Source organism: Colius striatus, chromosome 2 (genome assembly GCF_028858725.1).
Source record: "Colius striatus isolate bColStr4 chromosome 2, bColStr4.1.hap1, whole genome shotgun sequence".
Classification (NCBI taxonomy): Eukaryota; Metazoa; Chordata; class Aves; order Coliiformes; family Coliidae; genus Colius; species Colius striatus.
This window is the reverse complement of record NC_084760.1, coordinates 122563787-122583909: the sequence shown is the minus strand read 5'-3', so window position 1 is coordinate 122583909 and position 20123 is coordinate 122563787. Positions and strand designations below refer to the sequence as shown.

The following is a 20123-nucleotide window of genomic DNA, read 5'->3' as shown; positions in this document are numbered from 1 at the left end:
AACACCACGTGAAAGAACACATAGACAACATAAAGACAACAGGGAACTCGGCTCAGAGATGCCCCGGCCACAGATGATGTTGACCGGAAAGACCTACAGGATGCTACATTGAAGGGAGAAGGCTCTATAGTGGCCTGCCTGAAGAGGGCAGATGTAACAGACCAGGCCTGCGCCAGAGGAACGCCCCAGACCCAAGATCCTGAGGACATGAGGAAGAAGTCTGGGTCTGTGCAAAGAGATGGCTGAAGAGCGGAGCCGCCGATGCGGCCAGAAGTGGTACCGCAGAAGAGTACGGGTCAGGAATCTTCCAAGGTGCGAGATGGATCTACGCTTAAGGATGGCGACACCAGAAGAGCTTGATTCACACTGCATCACTGCATACAGTGTTCAAGACCCTGAGGATGCTGCCCGAGATCCAGACCTTGCCACCAAAGAGCAAAGAGCGATGAATGAGGAAGCCCAAGTAAGTGGACGTGAAGAACACAGACAACACAAGACAACACAGAGGCTGGAGTCACTCTGCCCGGTACATGCTGCCAAAAAAGAACTAACTGCCTCCCTTTCCTTAACTGGTGGGGACTGGCTATGGAACATTACTCTCCTCTACACGACCTTTGAAACACCTCACTGTGACTTGCAACCTTGTTCCCTCCTCCCTGCCCCAACACAGCATTGTCCCTGTATTTAACTAGCAAGCACAATAGAAACTTGAAAACACAGCAAAAAAAAGTCGCTACTGAAGCCCAAGACCATACTCACTCCACAAAGCCCCAGGCACGCCCCAAAGCCAAAAGCCCTGAAAGACCAGGCACTGCACAAAACCCCTCCCTGTAACTCCTACCTTGGTCCCCTTCTCCCAGCCCCAGGACAACATGATCCCAGTACTTAACTTCCAGAGAGCCACAGGTCCGATTCAAAAAATGCTATCGGGTGCTACTGCAATACCACACTCTGTCCACATGACAACAGCACTGACGGGCTCTGCTTGCCCCTTGTGTTGTTATTTGGAGAACAGCTTCTGTCTCTGGAAATAGAACAAAACAAGTGACCCAGATGCAAAACCAAGTCACTGAGCAAAACCCCCAAAAGCTCACCTGCTATACAAAGCCCCAACTCACTCGGTAGTTAGAGCCCCAACACCGACGTGTCAAAAGCAAACTGACATGCACTCAGTGCTCCTCCACCTGCCCTTGACTCTACATCCCCAGGCAGAGCACCTCTATGATAAACACACACATATAAACACCAACACCACACAGAACACAGACAACACAACACAGAACTGAGGAGACTCGGTCACACGATGCTGGGACTGGAGATGCCCTAAAGTAAAGACCTACAGGGCTGTGACAAAGAAGCGAGGCTCCACGGCAGCCATGCAAAGAGGCTAAGGGAACAGCCCAGGATCAGGACTGTGATGATGGATGTGCAAGAATCCTGACCATGAGTCCCAGAGAATGTAGCAATGAAGGGAATGAGAACAAATCTCAGAACACGGATGCCTACTGAGAAGAGCTGCTGACGCAGCCTGGAACGCTGCACTGTGGAAAACGACCGACAAAGAATTTCAAGGTGTGAAGATGATCCACAGTTTAAGCTTCTTATGCAAGAAAAGTGGCACTGATGGGCACCGGAATGAGGAGGTTTGTTCTTTGAGACCTCAAGGAAAGTGGCCGAGTCATGTGCCGTGTGCCTCAAGTGCAAAAAAAGACTTTGGGACTCGAGGAAATCCTGAGATGTGAAAGACAGACAACACAACAACCCACACAGACACTGGAGCCACTCTGCCTGCCACACACTGCCCTTGTCCTGAGAAGTAACTTCCTTTCCTTGCCTAATGGGGACTCGCTACGGAACATTCCTCTACACAACCTTTCTAATTCCTCCCTGGGACTCCCGACCTTATCCCCTCCTCCCAGCCCCAACACAGAATTATCCTTAACTGCCAAAGCCCAAAGGCAAACTGACTGAGCCAAAGCCCAAAGTCACACTCACAAAATAGAACCCCAAAAGTCCAGTCCCTACACAAAACCCTTAAGTCAAAACCACACTCGCATAACAAACCCATGAAGTCAAAAACCACACTCACTCAAAATACCACAGCCAAAACCCAAAAGGTCCATTCACCAAAGAGAACCCCAAAGCCAAAAGCCGACTCCCTCAACAAAACACCAAAGGAAAAACCACATTATTTTAACAAAGCCCCTAAGCCAAAACCCAAAAAGTCCACTCAACTAAACACAATCCCAAAGCCCAAGGTCAAAACCACACTCGCTACACAAAACCCCTGACAGCCAAAACCGCTGACAGCCCAGTCACTACACAAAACCCCTGACAGCCAAAACTCCAAAACCCATGAGCTACACAAAACCTCTGAAAGCCACAACTCCAAAGCCCAGTCACTACACAAAACCCCTGAAAGCCAAAACCCAAAAGCCCAGGCACTACACAAAACCCCTCCCTGTAACTCCTAACTTTATCCCCTCCCCCCAGCCCCAGTATGGCATTATCCCGGTACTTAACTTGTGCAGAGCCACAGGTCTGATTCCAAAAGCTGTGTCGGGTGCTGCTGCGATGCGCTGCTCCTGAGCTGCAGTACCGCACTGTGTCCACATGACGGCAGCACCGAGGCGCTTTGCTTGCCCCTCGTGGTGTTATTCTGAACACAGCTTCTGTCTCGGGAAATAGAACAGAACAAGTCACCCAGATACAAAGCCCAGCCACACCCCAAAAAGCCCACACCCCAAAAAGCCCACTCACTCCACAAAACCCAAAAACCAAAAACCCCACTCGGTAAACAAAACCCCAAAGCCCATGTGCCAAAAGTAAAGTGACATACACTCAGTGCTCCTCCATCTGCTCTTGACTCTACACCCCCGGGCAGAGGGGCTCTAAGGTAAACACACACACAAACACTGACACCACACAGAACACAGACGACACGACACAGAAGTGAGAAGACTTGGCGACACGATGCCTGGACAGAGAATACCCTCAAGCACAGAGACCTACGGGGCTGTGACAAAGAAGCGAGGCTCCACGCCAGCCACGCAAAGAGGCTGAGGGAACAGCCCGGGATGAGAAGTAACTGTGAAGACTGGGATGATGGATGCGCAAGAAGCCTGATTGTGAGTCCTAGAGAATGCGGCGATGAAGGGAATGAGACCAAATCTCAGAACAGGGATGCCTACTGCGAAGAGCTGCTGACGCAGCCTGGAACATCGTACCGGAGAAAACAACTGACGGAGAACTTCAAGATGTGAAGCCGATCCACAGTTTAAGTTCCTTATGCAAGAAAAGCGGCACCTGACCGGCACTGAATCATGAGGTTTGTTCTTCGAGACCTCAGGGAAGGTGCTCAAGTCACGTGCCGTGGTCCTCAAGTGCAAAGAAGACTTTGAGATTCGAGGAAATCCTGAGATGGAAAGGACAGACAACACGACAACCCACACAGAAGCTGGAACCGCCCTGCCCGGCACATCCTGACTGCCTCTTAAAACCTAACCCTAACTATTTCCTTCCCTAAAGGAGGGGGTTCCCAAACAATCTCTCTCCACTGCTACCCTAAAAACCCCATCCTGCAATTCTCAACATCACCTCCCCCTCCTTGCCCCTGCCCGACCCTTTCGCTCAACTTAACTTGCGTGATGCTCTGAAGTCCATCTCTGTGGAAATTACGTCGCTCCCTGAGGCCTTTCTTCGGGTGCCACGTTCTTCCTGGGGGTCGGCAACCTGATCAAAAGAAATCCCACAAATGGGGCAAATGGTGAGCATCGCATCAGTCTACACCGATCTCCGCTCTGACAACCACTCCCTCCAAAGGCAGAGGTGTCCCGCTCACCCTGCTCCTTCCGGAGTCCGACACAGCTGTCGTCATCCCTTAGGCGCCGGAGATTCAAAGACAGAAAATAACTGTGGCGCTTCTTCGAATGCGCCGGCCCTGACACCCTCGTCGCTACCCGTCCGGCTCACTGCAAATGCTCTGAAGGCTGCCCTCATGGCCCCTGAAAAACAAGAAAAACAATTCACTGCCTTGCAGCAAGACAGCTTTAAACACCATCGGGGATCACACTTGCCTCACATTTTCAGCCTCCTCCTCAGTGTGTGGCTTCACCCTTCCAGGCATCTTATGGCACCTGCGAAAAGATACAAACAAGAAACTAAAACACATGATGAGATACTGAACAAACCCACAGGGATCCCCAGCTCTGGCTCCTTTACCTTGGCCTCTAGCCCTCCACTGGGGTCATTCCATCCTGCTGCATCAGGCTGAGGGTCCTCCTGTGAGACACAAACGAGGAAATCTGGTAACTTCATCACCGATGGCCCCTAAAAACAGCTGCTTTAGCCACCAATCTCTGCTGACCTGGCCGAGTCCTCTCCGATGCCCGTGTCCTGCCTCCCTCGTGCCTTCGAACCCTCAAAACAGAACGCAAAACACAGCATCATGTAGCGGTACATCTGCCCATCACACTCTTGCCTCTCACCTCACATCATCGCTAACCTTCTCTTGGCGATCCGGTCTGTCCTCAGGTCGCTATCTGGGATGCGGCTTGTGTCCCCTGCGTCTGCGAAGACAGATAGAAAACAAATCACCCAAGAGCCCAACCACAGACAAACAGTTCCAAAGCTCGACACTCTACAAAGCTGTTCAAAATTCAACTCCAGGGTGGCATTACAGTAAATCCCTAAAGCTGGGCCTCACGTCCACCGGGCAGAGCGGCTCCGAGCCCGACGCCCACGTGCTGAGACCGACACTGCAGGGAACGTGGACACTGACATACAACTAGGAGACGAGTCCCGGTGACAGAACAGCAAAATTGAAATGTCATTGAGCAAAAAGGCTCGTGGGGCTAAGATGCTGAAGCCAGGGGACCCTGGAGCAGCCCCACACACGGGCAAAGGTAATGGCCTGGGATGAGAAGTTCCTGTCCAGACAGATGATGGATGCATGAGAAGTCTGGCTTCAAGGCTGAGAAAGTCACAGATGAAGGGAACTAGACTCGGTCTGAAAAAGGATGACTCGAGAACGCAGCGGATAATGTCGTGGAATGGGACCGATAGAAAACTTCAAGATGTGAAACCGATCCATGGTTTCTGATGCCAGAAAAGCGGTGGCGGATCGCCACAGGAATGGTGAGAACGACGATGAGAGACGCCCGAGTCACGTGCCATGCTCCTTGAACACAAGGAGGATTTCAGGACCTGAGGAAGTTCTGAGACACAGAAAACAGACTACAGGACAACACACACAGAGGCTGCAGCCGCCCTGCCCGGCCTATGTTAGCTGTCTTCTAAAAGCTCACCCTAGCCCTTCCCTTTCCCAAAGCAGATGGTTCCCAAAGAGCCTCTCTCCTCTGCTCCCCTAGAACCCCCACCTTACGATGTCCGACACGGTCTGCCCCTCGTCTCCCCCTCCCCGATCCCGTCCCTCAACTTAACTCTCGTATAGTCTAAAGCCCATCTTCGCTAAAACCAGGGTCTGCCTGCAGGCGCCACGCTCCTCTTGTGCATCTGCATAGAGAGAAAGAGACACCCCACAAATGGGGCAAGTGGTGAGCATTGGGGTGACAGATGACAACCTCTGCTCTGACAACCATCCCCGATAGCCTGAGTGGTTCCGCTCACCGGTTCGTTCCAGAATCCGACGCCGCTGCTGTTGTCCCTTAGGCGTCTGAGACTCAAAGACAGAAAATAACCATGGCGCTTCTCCAAAAGCACCAGCCCTGACAGTCTCCTTGCTACCAGCCTGGCTCACCTCAAATGCTCTGGAGGCTGTCCTCACGGCCCCTGAAAAACAAGAAAAACAATTCACTGCCTTTCAGCAAGAGAGTTTTAAACACCATCGGGGATCACATCTGCCTCACCTTCTCAGCCTCCTCCTCAGTGTGTGGCTTCACTCCTTCCAGGCATCTTATGGCATCTGCAAAAAACACAAATAAGAAACTAAAACACATAATGAGATACTGAACAAACCCACAGGGATCCCAATCTCTGGCTCCTTTACCTTGGCCTCTAGCCCTCCACGTGGGTCATTCCATCCTGCTGCGTCAGGCTCGGGGACCTCCTGCGAGATACAAATGAGGAAATCTTGTAACTTCATCACCCATGGCCCCTAAAAACAGCAGCTTTAGACCCCTGGTCTCTGCTCACCTGGCCGAGTCCTCTCCAGTGCCAATGATCTGGCTCCATCATGCCTTCGAACCTTCAAAACAGAACACAAACACAGCATCATGTAGCAGTACATCTGCCCATCCCCATTTTCTTGCTCTCCCCATGCCATCACCCACTTTCTCTCGGCGATCTGCTCGATCCCCAGGTCACTCTCTGGAGTACAGCTTTTTTCTCTGCGTCTGCGAAAACAGATAGAAAACAAATCACCCAAGAGCCCAACCACAGACCAACAGTTCCAAAGCTCGACACTCTACAAAGCTGTTCAGAATTCAACTCCAGGCTGACATTACAGCAAATCCCTAATGCTGGGCCCCACGTCCACCGGGCAGAGCGGCTCCGAGCCCGACGCCCAGGTGCTGAGACCGACACTGCAGGGAACGTGGACACTGACATACAACTAGGAGACCAGTCCGGGTGACAGAACGCCAAAATGGAAATGCCATTGAGCAAAAAGGCCCGTGGGGCTAAGATGCTGAAGCCAGAGGATCCTGGATCAGCCCCACACACGGGCAAAGGTAATGGCCTGGGATGAGAAGTTCCTGTCCAGACAGATGATGGATGCATGAGAAGTCTGGCTTCAAGGCTGAGAAAGTCACAGATGAAGGGAACTAGACTCGGTCTGAAAAAGGATGACTCGAGAACGCAGCGGCTGATGTCGTGGAACGGGACCGATAGAAAACTTCAAGATTTGAAACCGAGATCCATGGTTTCTGATGCCAGAAAAGCGGTGGCGGATCGCCACAGGAATGGTGAGAACGACGATGAGAGACGCCCGAGTCACGTGCCATGCTCCTTGAACACAAGGAGGATTTCAGGACCTGAGGAAGTTCTGAGACACAGAAAACAGACTACAGGACAACACACACAGAGGCTGCAGCCGCCCTGCCCGGCCTATGTTAGCTGTCTCCTAAAAGCTCACCCTAGCCCTTCCCTTTCCCCAAAGCAGATGGTTCCCAAAGAGCCTCTCTCCTCTGCTCCCCTAGAACCCCCACCTTACGATGTCCGACACGGTCTGCCCCTCGTCTCCCCCTCCCCGATCCCATCCCTCAACTTAACTCTCGTATAGTCTAAAGCCCATCTTCGCTAAAACCAGGGTCTGCCTGCGGGTGCCACGCTCCTCTTGGGCATCTGCAAAGATATAAAAAGAAACCCCACAAATGGGGCAAGTGGCGAGCATTGGAGGTGACAGATGTCAACCTCCGCTCTGACAGTCATCCCCGATAGCCCAAGAGGTTTGCTTACCTGTTTGTTCCACAGTCCAATGCTGCTGCTGTCATACCTTAGGCGTCTGAGACTCAAAGAAAATAACTGTGGCGCTTCTCCAAAAGCACCGGCCCCGACACCCTCCTCGCAACCGGCCTGGCTCACCTCGAAAGCTCCGGAGGCTGTCCTCACGGCCCCTGAAAAACAAGGAAAATGCTTCACTGCTTTGCAGCAGGAGAGTTTTAAACACCAACGGGGATCACATCTGCCTCACCTTTTCAGCCTCCTCCTCAGTGTGTGGCTTCACCTCTCCGAGGCATCTTATAGCATCTGCAAGAAACACAAATAAGAAACTAAAACACATAACGAGATACTGAACAAACCCACAGGGATCCCCATCTCTGGCTCCTTTACCTTGGCCTCTAGCCCTCCACGTGGGTCATTCCATCCTGCTGCGTCAGGCTCGGGGACCTCCTGCGAGATACAAATGAGGAAATCTTGTAACTTCATCACCCATGGCCCCTGAAAACAGCAGCTTTAGACCCCTGGTCTCTGCTCACCTGGCCGAGTCCTCTCCGGTGCCAATTACCTGGCTGCCTTGTGCCTTCGAACCCTCAAAACAGAACACAAACACAGCATTATGTAGCGGTACATCTGCCCATCCCCATTTTCTTGCTCTCCCCACGCCATCGCTCACTTTCTCTCGGCGATCCGCTCGATCCCCAGGTCACTCTCTGGATTACAGCTTTTTTCTCTGCGTCTGCGAAAACAGATAGAAAACAAATCACCCAAGAGCCCAACCACAGACCAACAGTTCCAAAGCTCGACACTCTACAAAGCTGTTCAGAACTCAACTCCAGGCTGGCATTACAGCAAATCCCTAATGCTGGGCCCCACGTCCCCTGGGCAGAGCGGCTCCGAGCCCGACGCCCAGGTGCTGAGACCGACACTGCAGGGAACGTGGATGCTGACACAGAAATAGGAGACGAGTCCCGGTGACAGAACACCGAAATGGAAATGCCATTGAGCAAAAAGGCCAGTGGGACTGCGATGGTAAAGTGAGGAGGTTCTAGGGCAGCCGCACGCAGAGGCAAAAGCAACAGCCAGGGATGACAAGTTCCTGTCCAGACAGATGATAAATGCACGAGAAGTGTGGCTTCGAGACTGAAGAACGAGAAGATGAAGGGAACTAGACTGAAAAAGGATGATTCGGAAGCGCAGTGGCTGATGCTGTGGAACGGGACCAAAAGAAAACTTCAAGAGACAAAAATCAACCCTAAGTTTAAGCTTCTAATGCAAGAAAAGCAGCTCCAGATCGGCACCAGAATGCTGAGAATCATCCTTTGAGACAGTAGCAATGATATCTGAGCCTTGAGCACAAAAAGGATTAGGGGACTCGAGAAAGTCCCAAGACACAGAAGACAGACTCTGGTATATGACACACAGAGGCTGGAGCCACCCGGCCCGGTGTACACTGGCTACCTGCTAAAAGTTGACCCTCTCCCCTTCCTTGCCCAGAGGAGATGGCTCCCAAATGGCCACTCCCCTCTGCTCCCTTTAAACCCCAAACCTGCAATCCCCAACCCCACCTCCCCCTCCCTATACTTTGCTTTCACAGGGCCAAAGGGTCGATTCTGACCACGTCAGCTGACGTGTTCCTGCAGTCACCGGCTCCCTCTTAGACATCTAAAAAAAGACACAAACCGCAGACAGAACCCATGGGCCGCATCTCTGGAGCCGGCCCCTCCTACCGCACATCCTCTGGGAATGGCTGTGGCTGTCCATTCACCTCCTTCCACACCCAGACCCTGTGACCTCCCTTCCCTTGCTGCACTTGGGCCCCCACACTTGAAAAGCGTTTTTCCTCCTCTGATCTCTCAGGAAAAAAAACCCGCTCCTGCGTGACACCCCTGTCCTTGGAAGTCACAGCCCGGAACTCTGTTATTCTGACTGGAGTCTGTGGGTGCTTCTCATCTTCCATCTTCCCCTGGACTCTGAGTCTTGCTCAGAAGGCACTAAGTAAATGAATTTCTGACGTCGATTCATCTCTGAGGAGTCTTCTGCAAGCTGCTGAAGAAGTTCTGAGTGTGACAGAGGGTTCTGGGCAATGTGAAAAAGACAAGAGCTGTTCTCCTGTATACTGACAGGTGCTCTACGTTCCCTGCTGGCTGCTTTCACAGAATCATGAGGGTCGGAAGAGACCTCAAAAAATCACGTAGTCCGGCTCCCTGACAGAGCGGGAACTCCTACAGTAGGTCACAAAAACGCAGACACGTGCATAGGAGATACATACCGTAACGCTGTTGAGATTATTTTACCTTCCGTCCCGCTAAAGAGATTGATATCAGCAACTTCTACATCTTAAAACAAAAGGGTTGAAAAGGATAAAGTATTGCATTCAGTCACGTCAATCTTTGAGAAAATGGGACACGCCTGAAAAAAAAAGAGAAAGCATTTTGTTAAATTCTCTCAATACCTCCAAATGGGAAATGCAAAATTACTGACCTGAAAAACATCCATTGAACTGTACATTCTAATAAACGCTTGACTTCGAGCAGTCCTGAAGGTTGGCTCTCAGTCAGTCATCTTTGCTCATTTTAAGAGCAAAATGCATCTGCTCTGAATAGCTTAACCTCAGTTTGCATTCTAACTGAAAAACTAGCAGATAATTTACTCTATAGCAGCCCAAGAGCCCAATGAGCTCTCTTGCCAGGGCCTGTGGCTCTTATACACCAGGTCCCTCCCACTGCTCTCAGTGCTGACACCTGGGAAAGGGGAGGGGAGACTGCAGGGAGTCATAAAAGCTTCCAGGTGAAGAAGGCCTAGGTTTCTAGTGTGTAGAGTGCTGGATAGAAGAAGCTGTTCTGCCTGAAAATTATGATAGTATTTTTATAGCACCAATATGCCTCCACTGTCAGCGCTGTGACCGGGTAAGGACTGAAACTTAGCTGTCTAGGAGTAGCTGTCAAGGTAGAAAAGAAACAGCTGTTATACTAAACTGTAGGGAAGTAGGTTGTTTTGGTTTATTACAATTAAAAATTAACATAGAAAACTGAAGTGCTAGAGGCCACAAAAGAGGAAGGAAGCCTTACTGCACACCAGATTGCCATGATGTTCTTTCTGGGCTCTGTAGAGCCTGGTAGGATCTCTCTGCCTTTCATGGTGCCTTGTGGCTTTTTCTGAGAATACTGTGCTGCAAGCCTGATTTGAGCCACAAAGCCCCATCAGTTCCCCCAGACCTCAGTGAGGATGTTGAAAATTGAATGGAGACTGTGAGACACCAATTTGCACCACAGAAACTACAATAGGGGCAAGAAACAAATGAAATGGAGACATAAAAATCTCCACTGGAGATAGCACCGAGCTGTTACAAACATTTAAAAACAGATAGTAAAAAAAAGGGTTAGCATAAAAATTGCAAAATAACAAGACAAAGAAGTTCATGGGAAAACATAAAATAGAACAGCAGCCAAATGAACAATGACATTCTAACAGAATTCTAAACTGCCCAGCCAAAGCAGCAATAGACTCTGCCCTGCAGCATGGACCTGTTCGGGCAGTGGCAGGGGCTGAGGGGGGGCTCGGGTTGGGATTTGTTTCCTTTTTCTTTTTTTTTTTTTTTTTTTTTTTTAACTTTTTTGCTCCTTTTTTCCTCCTTTGGTAGGAACTGTCCTTGTAGCGCGTGTTCTGGGGGGCTGACGAGCACTAGTGGTCCTTGGAGGACTTCCGGCGCATGGAGTGCACCTGCTGGAAAACTGATAGTCGCTTCCGGGGTCTGGAGGACTTCCGCAACGTAAACCATCACTTCCGGAGGACGGAGGGTCGCTTCCGGGCGCTAGGAGGGTCTTTCGGCCCGTAGAGTGTGACTTCCGGAGGACTGACAGTCGCTTACACGCTCCGGAGGACTTCCGGACCATACAATGGTGGTTCGGAGGACTGAGCTATCTCTCTAAATTGTACTCAAATTCGCTCCTTTTAACCCTAAATTTACGCTCTGTCTGCTAGTGCGTATACAATTAAACCAAATACCATTGCTAATAGAGCTGTAACCCTAATAATTTACGAAACATAGCTGAAAAGATCCCCGCTGCCGGTGTTACAGGCGCCGCTGCGCATGCGCAGCACCAGCGCTGTCACGGGCGTCACTGCGCATGCGCGTGTCTCGGGTCGCAGGACCGCAGTTTGTCCACATGGCGGCGGTACCGAGCACCAGCTATTACCGGGCGCGGCCGTTCCGACTCTTCGCCACGTGATGGCGCTACCGGCTATCGGCCATCGACAGGGGCTGCGGTACCGGCTCTTCGCCATGGGATGGCGCTACCGGCTATCGGTCATCGACAGGGGCTGCGGTACCGGCTCTTCGCCATGGGATGGCGCTACCGGCTATCGGCCATCGACAGGGGCTGCGGTACCGGCTTTTCGCCACGGAGCGAAGGCACCGGGTAAATTGTCAGGGTCGACGCTGCAGCGCGTGGCTGCGGAGCTGCACTAACGGGCCGTAAGGCGGGCACTCTGTCAAAGCCCTGGAGGTGGTGGGGCGGTGCATCTTCGGTTACATTACCCACAATAATTGTTAGAAGGCAAGGCAATTTTGGTAGAAAATAAGTCCCCCTGTGTTCCAGCTTGTCATTGGGTGTCAGAGGGGCCGGGGGCGGCTGGGCTTAGACTCTGAGTGATATCCACATCAATCTTGACAATCGATACTGCAGGACAACTATAATCCAGTGAACAGAACACGAGTAGTCAAAAGCCAAATTACAACTAATGTTAGTATACCAAAGACAGTTCTGTATACTGCAGAACTCACCGGCTGATACTAGAGCTGCCAGAATGTTCTGAACTTAGCAGCCAGCTTATTGTAAAAGGGATTCAAATTCCTGTTGTATGGAACCAAGTATATTCCCAAATGCCAATACCAAATAAAGACTCGGTAACAACAGGGCTGTTATGAAGCAGGTATTCTTTAATGTGGCGCCGGATGCTCAGAGGATCCTTCCGCCAAACGTGCGTGCGGAAAGACTGAAGTATGCTTCTTTTATATGTCAAAACGTGAACGTTCGACAGTTTTCAAGGGGTTATTTGCTATAAACATGCCTATTTAAACATCTTTACAGTTCATCGCTTCACAGGAATTGCGTCTATTTCACATTTTTGCAGTCGCTGCGGTGGTCACTTGCTTCCTCTAGGGGGTCTTTCTGATGGTCTTCCTCAGTTATCTGCTGGATGAACTCCTGGATTCTGGTCGCTTTGGCACAGGCGCTCCTTTTGTTATCATCGCCCGGTTATCTTTCTCTTCCCCTTGCTGGTGGCTGTCTCTGCAAAAATGCCTCGTGGTCCATCACTATTTACGACTTCTTAGATTAGGGAAGAAAGAGTTAGTTGGGAGAAGTATCTGAGGCTCAATAGATGCATTTGTTTTTCACCTTGATTCTTCTACAGACTGACCATATGGTTGCCATGAAAGTCAGTAGTTTTAAACATTTGTTCACTTGGTAACGCTCATTGAGCAGCTTCAATATAAATATTGAAAAAAATTAGGAGTGGCAAATGGAACAAAAGCAGGAACAGAAGGAACAAATAAAATCAGTGGATATTAGGCAAATAAAGGGAAAAGGTTACGAAATGGGATCAGAAACTAAAATGGATCTAGAAAGAAAAAAAAACAAGGAAAGGCAAGGGAAAAGGAAAACAAATAGAGCAAAGACAGCAAATAGATACAGGGCAACAGACAAATTTAAAGGCAAAGATGACTAAGGAAATAATAAAAACATTGAAAATTAGAATCGGTGAACTACAATGGATACGCAGAACAGAAATCTAAGCGGCCCGGGTTCCGTTCTTTGGGAACAGAAGGTCGGGGCTTCAGCGCCGCAGCACTTCACCCTCTCGCCCGGACCCAACCGCAGCCGCTCACCCCGAGCCCGGCAGCTGGAAACGTGGCCCGAGGCACAAAGGAGATGGCGAATGGTTGTGCCTTTATGTCCGGCAGAAATGCCAGCGGTGAGTCTGCTCTGAGGCCCCGTGCCCTTTATATATAAAATAAATTGAGAGATTTGTCTATTCCAACACTTCGCACCCTTGTCTATAGTTTAAGTAATTCTTTTCAACTCCCCCTGCATAACATGCTTTAGTTTCCGTGCTTTTAGTCTGTACCACCTGTGTTGCGGTGGAGCTATGTCCCAAAGAGGATAGAATGACAGAACAGAATTAGGCCCTGTGAGACTCCCATCTCAAAAATGTCTCTGGTCACAAAGCAAATTGTTTACTGTAAGCTCCTGACAAGTTGGTTGGGGAGTCGAGTGCTGAATTACTTTATTTTCCCCACAACAATCAACAATAGAAAGTGGGAGAAGCAAAGAAAAGAATGAGAGGGAGACAAAGAGGGAAAAGGTACGATAGTCACCACCACCTCCTGTCCCGGTGCCACCCGCAGCTCTGGCCCCTCATTGTCCCTGTGCCCACACTGTGTACCCCCACCATCCCTGTGCCTACACCGTGTCCCTCACCATCCCTGTGCCCACACCATGTCCCACACCATCCCTGTGCCCACACCGTGTCCCCCCATTGTCCCTGTGCCGACACCGTGCCCTCACCATCCCTCTGCCCACACTGTGTCCCCCTACTATCCCTGTGCCCACACCATGTGCCCTCACCATCCCTTTGCCCATACCGTGTCCCACACCATCCCTGTGACCACACCATGTCCCCTCATTGTCCCTGGGCCCACACCGTGCCCTCACCATCCCTGTGCCCACACCATGTCCCCTCACCGTCCCTGTGCCCACACCATGTCCCCTCATTGTCCCTGTGCCCACACCATGTCCCACACCATCCCTGTGCCCACACTGTGTCCCCTCACCATCCCTGTGCCCACACACCATGTCCCCTCAACATCCCTATGCCCACACCGTGTCCCCCCACTATCCCTATGACCACACCGTGTCCCCCCACCACCCCTGTGCCCACATCATGTCCCCTGATTGTCCCTGTGCCCACACTGTGTCCCAAACCATCCCTGTGCCCACACCATGTCCCCCGAGCATCCCTGTGCCAACACCATGTCCCACACCATCCCTGTGCCCACACTGTGTCCCCTCACCATCCCTGTGCCCACACGGTGTCCCACAACATCCTTACGCCCACAGCATGTCCCCTCATTGTCCCTGGGCCCACACCATGTCCCCTCATCATCCCTGTGCCCACACCATGACCCACACCATCCCTGTGCCCCCACTGTAGCCCCCCACCATCCCTGTGCCCCCACACCATCCCTGTACCCACACCATGTCCCACACCATCCCTGTGCCCACTCCGTGTCCCACACCATCCCTATGCCCACACCGTGTCCCCTCACGATCCCTATGCCCACACTGTGTCCCGTCACCATTCATGTGCCCACATCGTGTCCCACACTATCCTTGTGCCCACAGCGTGTCCCCTCATTGTTCCTGTACGTACACCATGTCCCCTCACCATCCCTGTGCCCACACTGTGTCCCTCACCATCCCTATGCCCCCACACCATATCCCCTCACCATCCTTCTGCCCACACCGTGTCCCCTCATTGTCCCTGTGCCCACATCGTGTCCCACACAATCCCTGTGCCCACACCGTGTCCCCCCATCATTCCTGTGCTCACAGTGTCCCCTCAGGATCCCTGTGCCCACACCATGTCCCACACCATCCGTGTGCCCACAGCGTGTCCACACATTGTCCCTGTGCCCACACCATGCCCCTCACCATCCCTGTGCCCACACTGTGCCCTCACCATCCCTGTGCCGACACCATGTCTCCTCATTGTCCCTGTGCTTACACCATGTCCCCTCACTGTCCCTGTGCCCACACCATGTCCCCTCACAATCCCTGTGCCCACACCGTGTCCCCCCACCATCCCTGTGCCCCCACACCATGTCCCACACTATACCTGTGCCCACACTGTGTCCCACACCATCCCTGTGCCCACTACCCTCACCATCCCCTTCTCCCCTCACCACCCCCGTGTCCCCTCACCATCCCCGTGTCCCCTCAACATGCCCTTATCCCCTCACCACCCCCATGTCCTCTCACCATCCCCTTGTCCCCTCACCACCTCCGTTTCCCCTCACCAGCCCCATGTCCCCTCACCAACCCCTTTTCTTCTCACCACACCATTCTCCCCTCACCATCCCCGTGTCCCCTCCTCTCCCAGGTGTCCCCTCATCACCCCCGTGTCCCCTGACCATCCCCTTTTCCCCTCACCACCCCCGTATCCCCCCACCTGCCCAATGTCCCCTCACCACCCCCTTGTCCCCTCACCCTCCCCGTCTCCACTCACCATCCCCCTTATCCCCTCAGCATCCCGGTGTCCCCTAACGATCCCTGGCCCACACTGTGCCCCTCACCATCCCCGTGTACCCTCTCCACCCCTGTGTCCCCTCACCATCCCCTTCTCCCATCACCATCCCCTTCTCCCATCACCATCCCCGTCTCCCCTAACCATTCCCATGTCCCCTCAACATGCCCTTCTCCCTTGACCACCCCCGTGTCCCCTCACTACCCCCGTGTCCCCTCACCATCCCCTTCTCCCCTCACCAGCCCCGTGTCCCCTCACCATCCCCTTCTCCCCTCACCACCCCCTTGTCCCCTAACCAGCCCCTTCTCCCCTCACCCCCCGTGTCCCCTCACCTCCTCCATGTCCGCTCACCCCCCCCGTGTCCGCTCATCCCCCCGGGTCCGCTCACCAGCCCCATGTCCCCTCAGCAACCTCTTCTCCCCTCACCGTCCCCATGTCCCCTCACCGTCCCCGTCTCCCCTCACCGTCCCCGTGTCCCCTCACCACGCCCTTGTCCCCTCACCACCCCCTTCTCCCCTCACCATCCCTGTGCCCACACCGTACCCCTCACCATCCCCTTGTCCCCTCATCCTCCCCTTCTCCACTCACCATCCCCTTCTCCCCTCACAACCCCCTTCTCCCCTCACCCCCGCCGTGTCCCCTCAAACCCCCGTGTCCCCTCACCACCCCCTTGTCCCCTCACCACCCCTGTGTCCCCTCACCACTCCCTTCTCCCCTCACTACCCCCGTGTCCCCTCACCCCCCTCTTGTCCCCTCACCTCCCCCATGTCCCCTCACCCCCCTCGTGTACCCTCACCATCCCTGTGCCCACACTGTGCCCCTCACCATCCCTGTGCCCACACCGTGCCCCACACAATCCCTGTGCCCACACCGTTTCCCCTCATTGTCCCTGTGCCCACACCGTGCCCTCACCATCACTGTGCCCACAGCGAGTCCCACACCATCATTATGCCCACACCATGTTCCCTCACCATCCCTGTGCCCAAACTGTGTCCCCACACCATCCCTGTTCCGACACCATGTCCCCTCACCATCCCTGTGCCCACACTATGTCCCCTCATTGTCCCTGTGCCCACACCGTGCCCCCACCATCGCTCTGCCCACACCATGTCCCCTCACCATCCCTGTGCCCACACTGTGTTCCCTCAACATCCCTGTGCCCAAACTGTGTCCCCACATCGTCCCTTTGCTGACACGTCTCCTCACCATCCCTGTGCCCACACCATGTCCCCTCATTGTCCCTGTGCCCACACCATGTCCCTTCACTATCCCTGTACCCACACCATGTCTCACACCATCCCTGTGCCCACACCGTGACCCACACCATCCCTATACCCACACTGTGTCCCCTAATTGTCCCTGTGCTGACACCGAGACCCCACCATCGCTGTGTCCACACTGTGTCCCTCACCATCCCTGTGCCCACACCGTGTCCCGTCATTGTCCCGGTGCCCACACCATGTCCCACACCATCCTTGTGCCCACACAGTGTACCCTCACAATCCCTTTGCCCACACCGTGTCCCCCCACAATTCCTGTGCCCACACTGTGTGCCCTCACCGTCCCTGTGCCCACTCCGTGTCCCCTCACCACCCGCTGTGTCCCCTCACCAGTCCCATGTCCCCTCGTCATCCCCATCTCCCCTCACCATCCCCATCTCCCCTCACCATCCCTGTGCCCACACTGTACCCGTCACCATCCCCTTGTCCCCTCCCCATACCGTTCTCCCCTCACCACCCCCTTGTCCCCTCATCACTCCCGTGGCCCCTCACCTGCCCCATGTCCCCTCACCACCCCCTTTTCCCCTAAACCTCCCCTTCTCCGCTTACCATCCCCATCTACCCTCACCATCCCATTCTCCCCTCACCACCCCCTTCTCCCCTCACCCCCCCATGTCCCCTCACCATCCCCTTTTCCCCTCACCACCCCCGTGTCCCCTCACCACCCCCTTCTCCCCTCACCCCCCCATGTCCCCTCACCATCCCCTTTTCCCCTCACCACCCCCGTGTCCCCTCACCACCCCCGTGTCCCCTCACCACCCCCATGTCCCCTCACCATTCCCTTCTCCCCTCACCATCCCCGTGTCCCCTCACCCCACCCGTGTCCCCTCACCAGCCCCGTGACCCCTCACGACCCCCATGTCCCCTCACCTGCCCAATGTCCCCTCACCAACCCCTTGTACCCTGAACCCCCTGTGTCCCCTCACCCCCCCCCGTGTCCCCACACCATCCCCTTCTCCCCTCACCACCCCCGTGTCCCCTCATCATCCCTTTCTTCCCTCACCACGCCCTTGTCCCCTCACCACCCCCGTGTCCCCTCACCTGCCCAATGTCCCCTCATCCCCCCGTGTCCCCTCACCAGCCCCTTCTCCCCTCACTATCCCCTTCTCCCCTCACCACCCCCATGTCCTCTCACCATGCCCTTGTCCCCTCACCACCCCCGTTTCCCCTCACCAGCCCCATGTCCCCTCAACCCCCACTTGTCCCCTCACCATCCCCGTGTCCCCTGATCATCCCCTTTTCCCCTCACAACCCCCGTGTCCCCTCACCACCCCCGTGTCCTCTCACCAGCCGCATGTCCCCTCACCCCCCCGTGTACCATCACCATCCCTGTGCTCACACTGTGCCCCTCACCACCCCCTTTTCCCGTCACCATCCACGTGTCCCCTCACCATCCCCGTGTCCCCCCCCATCGTGTCCGCAGCCCCCCGTCGCCCCCCATCATGCCATGCCAATGCCCTCAGACAATCCTGAAGCTGCTGGTGACGGGCTCAGCGCCCTCTCGCACGCGGTACTGATGCCCATCCTGCAGTACCCGCTGTACTCGGCCGCCATCGCCGAGCTGGGGGCCGTGCAGCTCGGCTACTACCTGGACGAGGAACGGTGCTGGGCACTGGCGCTGAGTGAGCTGCGGCGGGCGCTGGCCGAGGGCCGCCGGCACTGCTGCACACGGGTGCTGTGCATCATCAACCCTGGCAACCCCACCGGTACCCTGCGGCACCAAGGGCTGGGACGGGACCCCAGGGGTGGGACGGGACCACAGGGTTGGGATTGGATGGAACTGGATAGGACCCCAGGGTTCGGATGGGATGGGATGGGACCCCAGGGGTGGGATGAGATGAGATGGGACTCCAGGGGTGGGATGAGTCCCCAGGGGTGGGATGGGATGGGACCCCAGGAGTGGGATGAGTCCCCAGGGGTTGGATGGGATGGGACTCCAGGGGTGCGATGGGATGGGACCCCAGGGATGGGATGGGATGGGATGGGATGGGATGGTACTGGATGGGACACCAGGGTTGGGATGGGACCCCAGGGGTGGGACCTCAGGGGTGGGATGGGATAGGACTGGGATGGGACCCCAGGGGTGGCATACGACCCCAGGGGTGGGACGGGACCCTGACGTTGGGATGGGACCCCAGGGATGGGAATTTAGGGCTGGGATGGGACCCCAGGGTTGGGATGGGACTGGATGGGACGGGTTGGGACCCCAGGGGTGGAATGGGATGGGACCCCAGGGGTGGAATGGGATGGGACTCCAGGGTTGGGATGGGATCCCAGGGTTGGGATGGGACGGGATGGGAACCCAGGGTTGGGATGGGATGGGACCTTAGGGGTGGGACCTCAGGGGTGGGATGGGACAGGACTGGGATGGGACTCCAGGGGTGGGATGAGACTGGGATGGGACCCCAGGGGTGGGATGCGACCCCAGGGGTGGAACCCCAAGGGTGGGATGGGACCCTGAGGTTGGAATGGGACCCCAGGGATGCGACTTCAGGGGTGGGATAAGACCCCAGCGGTGGAATGGGACTGGATTGGACCCCAGGGGTGGGATGGGACCTTAGGGCTGGGATGGGACTGGATGGGACACCAGGGTTGGATAGGTCCCCAGGGGTGGGATGGGATGGGACCCCAGGGGTGGGATGGGACGGGACCCCAGGGGTGGGATGAGTCCTCAAGGGGTGATGGGCTGGGACCCCAGGGGTGGGATGGGATGGGACTGGATTGGACCCCAGGGGTGGGATGGGTCCCCAGGTGTGGGATAGGATGGGATGGGACCCCAGGGGTGGGATGGGACCCCAGGGGTGGGATGGGATGGGATGGGACCCTAGGGGTGGGATGGGATGGGACCTTAGGGGAGGGACCTCAGGGGTGGGATGGGATAGGACTGGGATGGGACTCCAGGGGTGGGATGCGACCCCAGGGGTGGGACCCCAAGGGTGGGATGGGACCCTGAGTTTGGAATGGGACCCCAGGGATGGGACTTCAGGGGTGGGATGGGACGCCAGGTTTGGGATGGGACTGGATGGGACCCCAGGGGTGGGATGGGACCCCAGGGGTGGGATGAGTCCCCAGAGGTGGGATGGGATGGGACCCCAGGAGTGGGATGGGACTGGATGGGTCCCCAGGGGTGGGATG

The 20123-nt window shown here is 54.8% G+C and overlaps 1 protein-coding gene across 1 annotated transcript in view; it reads left to right on the top strand.

Annotated features, from left to right (window-relative positions):
• Positions 1-13355: 13355 nt before the first annotated feature.
• LOC133624872 (leucine-rich repeat-containing protein 14-like) overlaps positions 13356-20123 on the top strand; it is a 36201-nt gene continuing 29433 nt past the window's right edge. Inside the window, 1 exon segment of the mRNA XM_061989665.1 lies at positions 13356-13377. Within this exon segment, the coding sequence (XP_061845649.1) occupies positions 13356-13377 (22 nt within the window).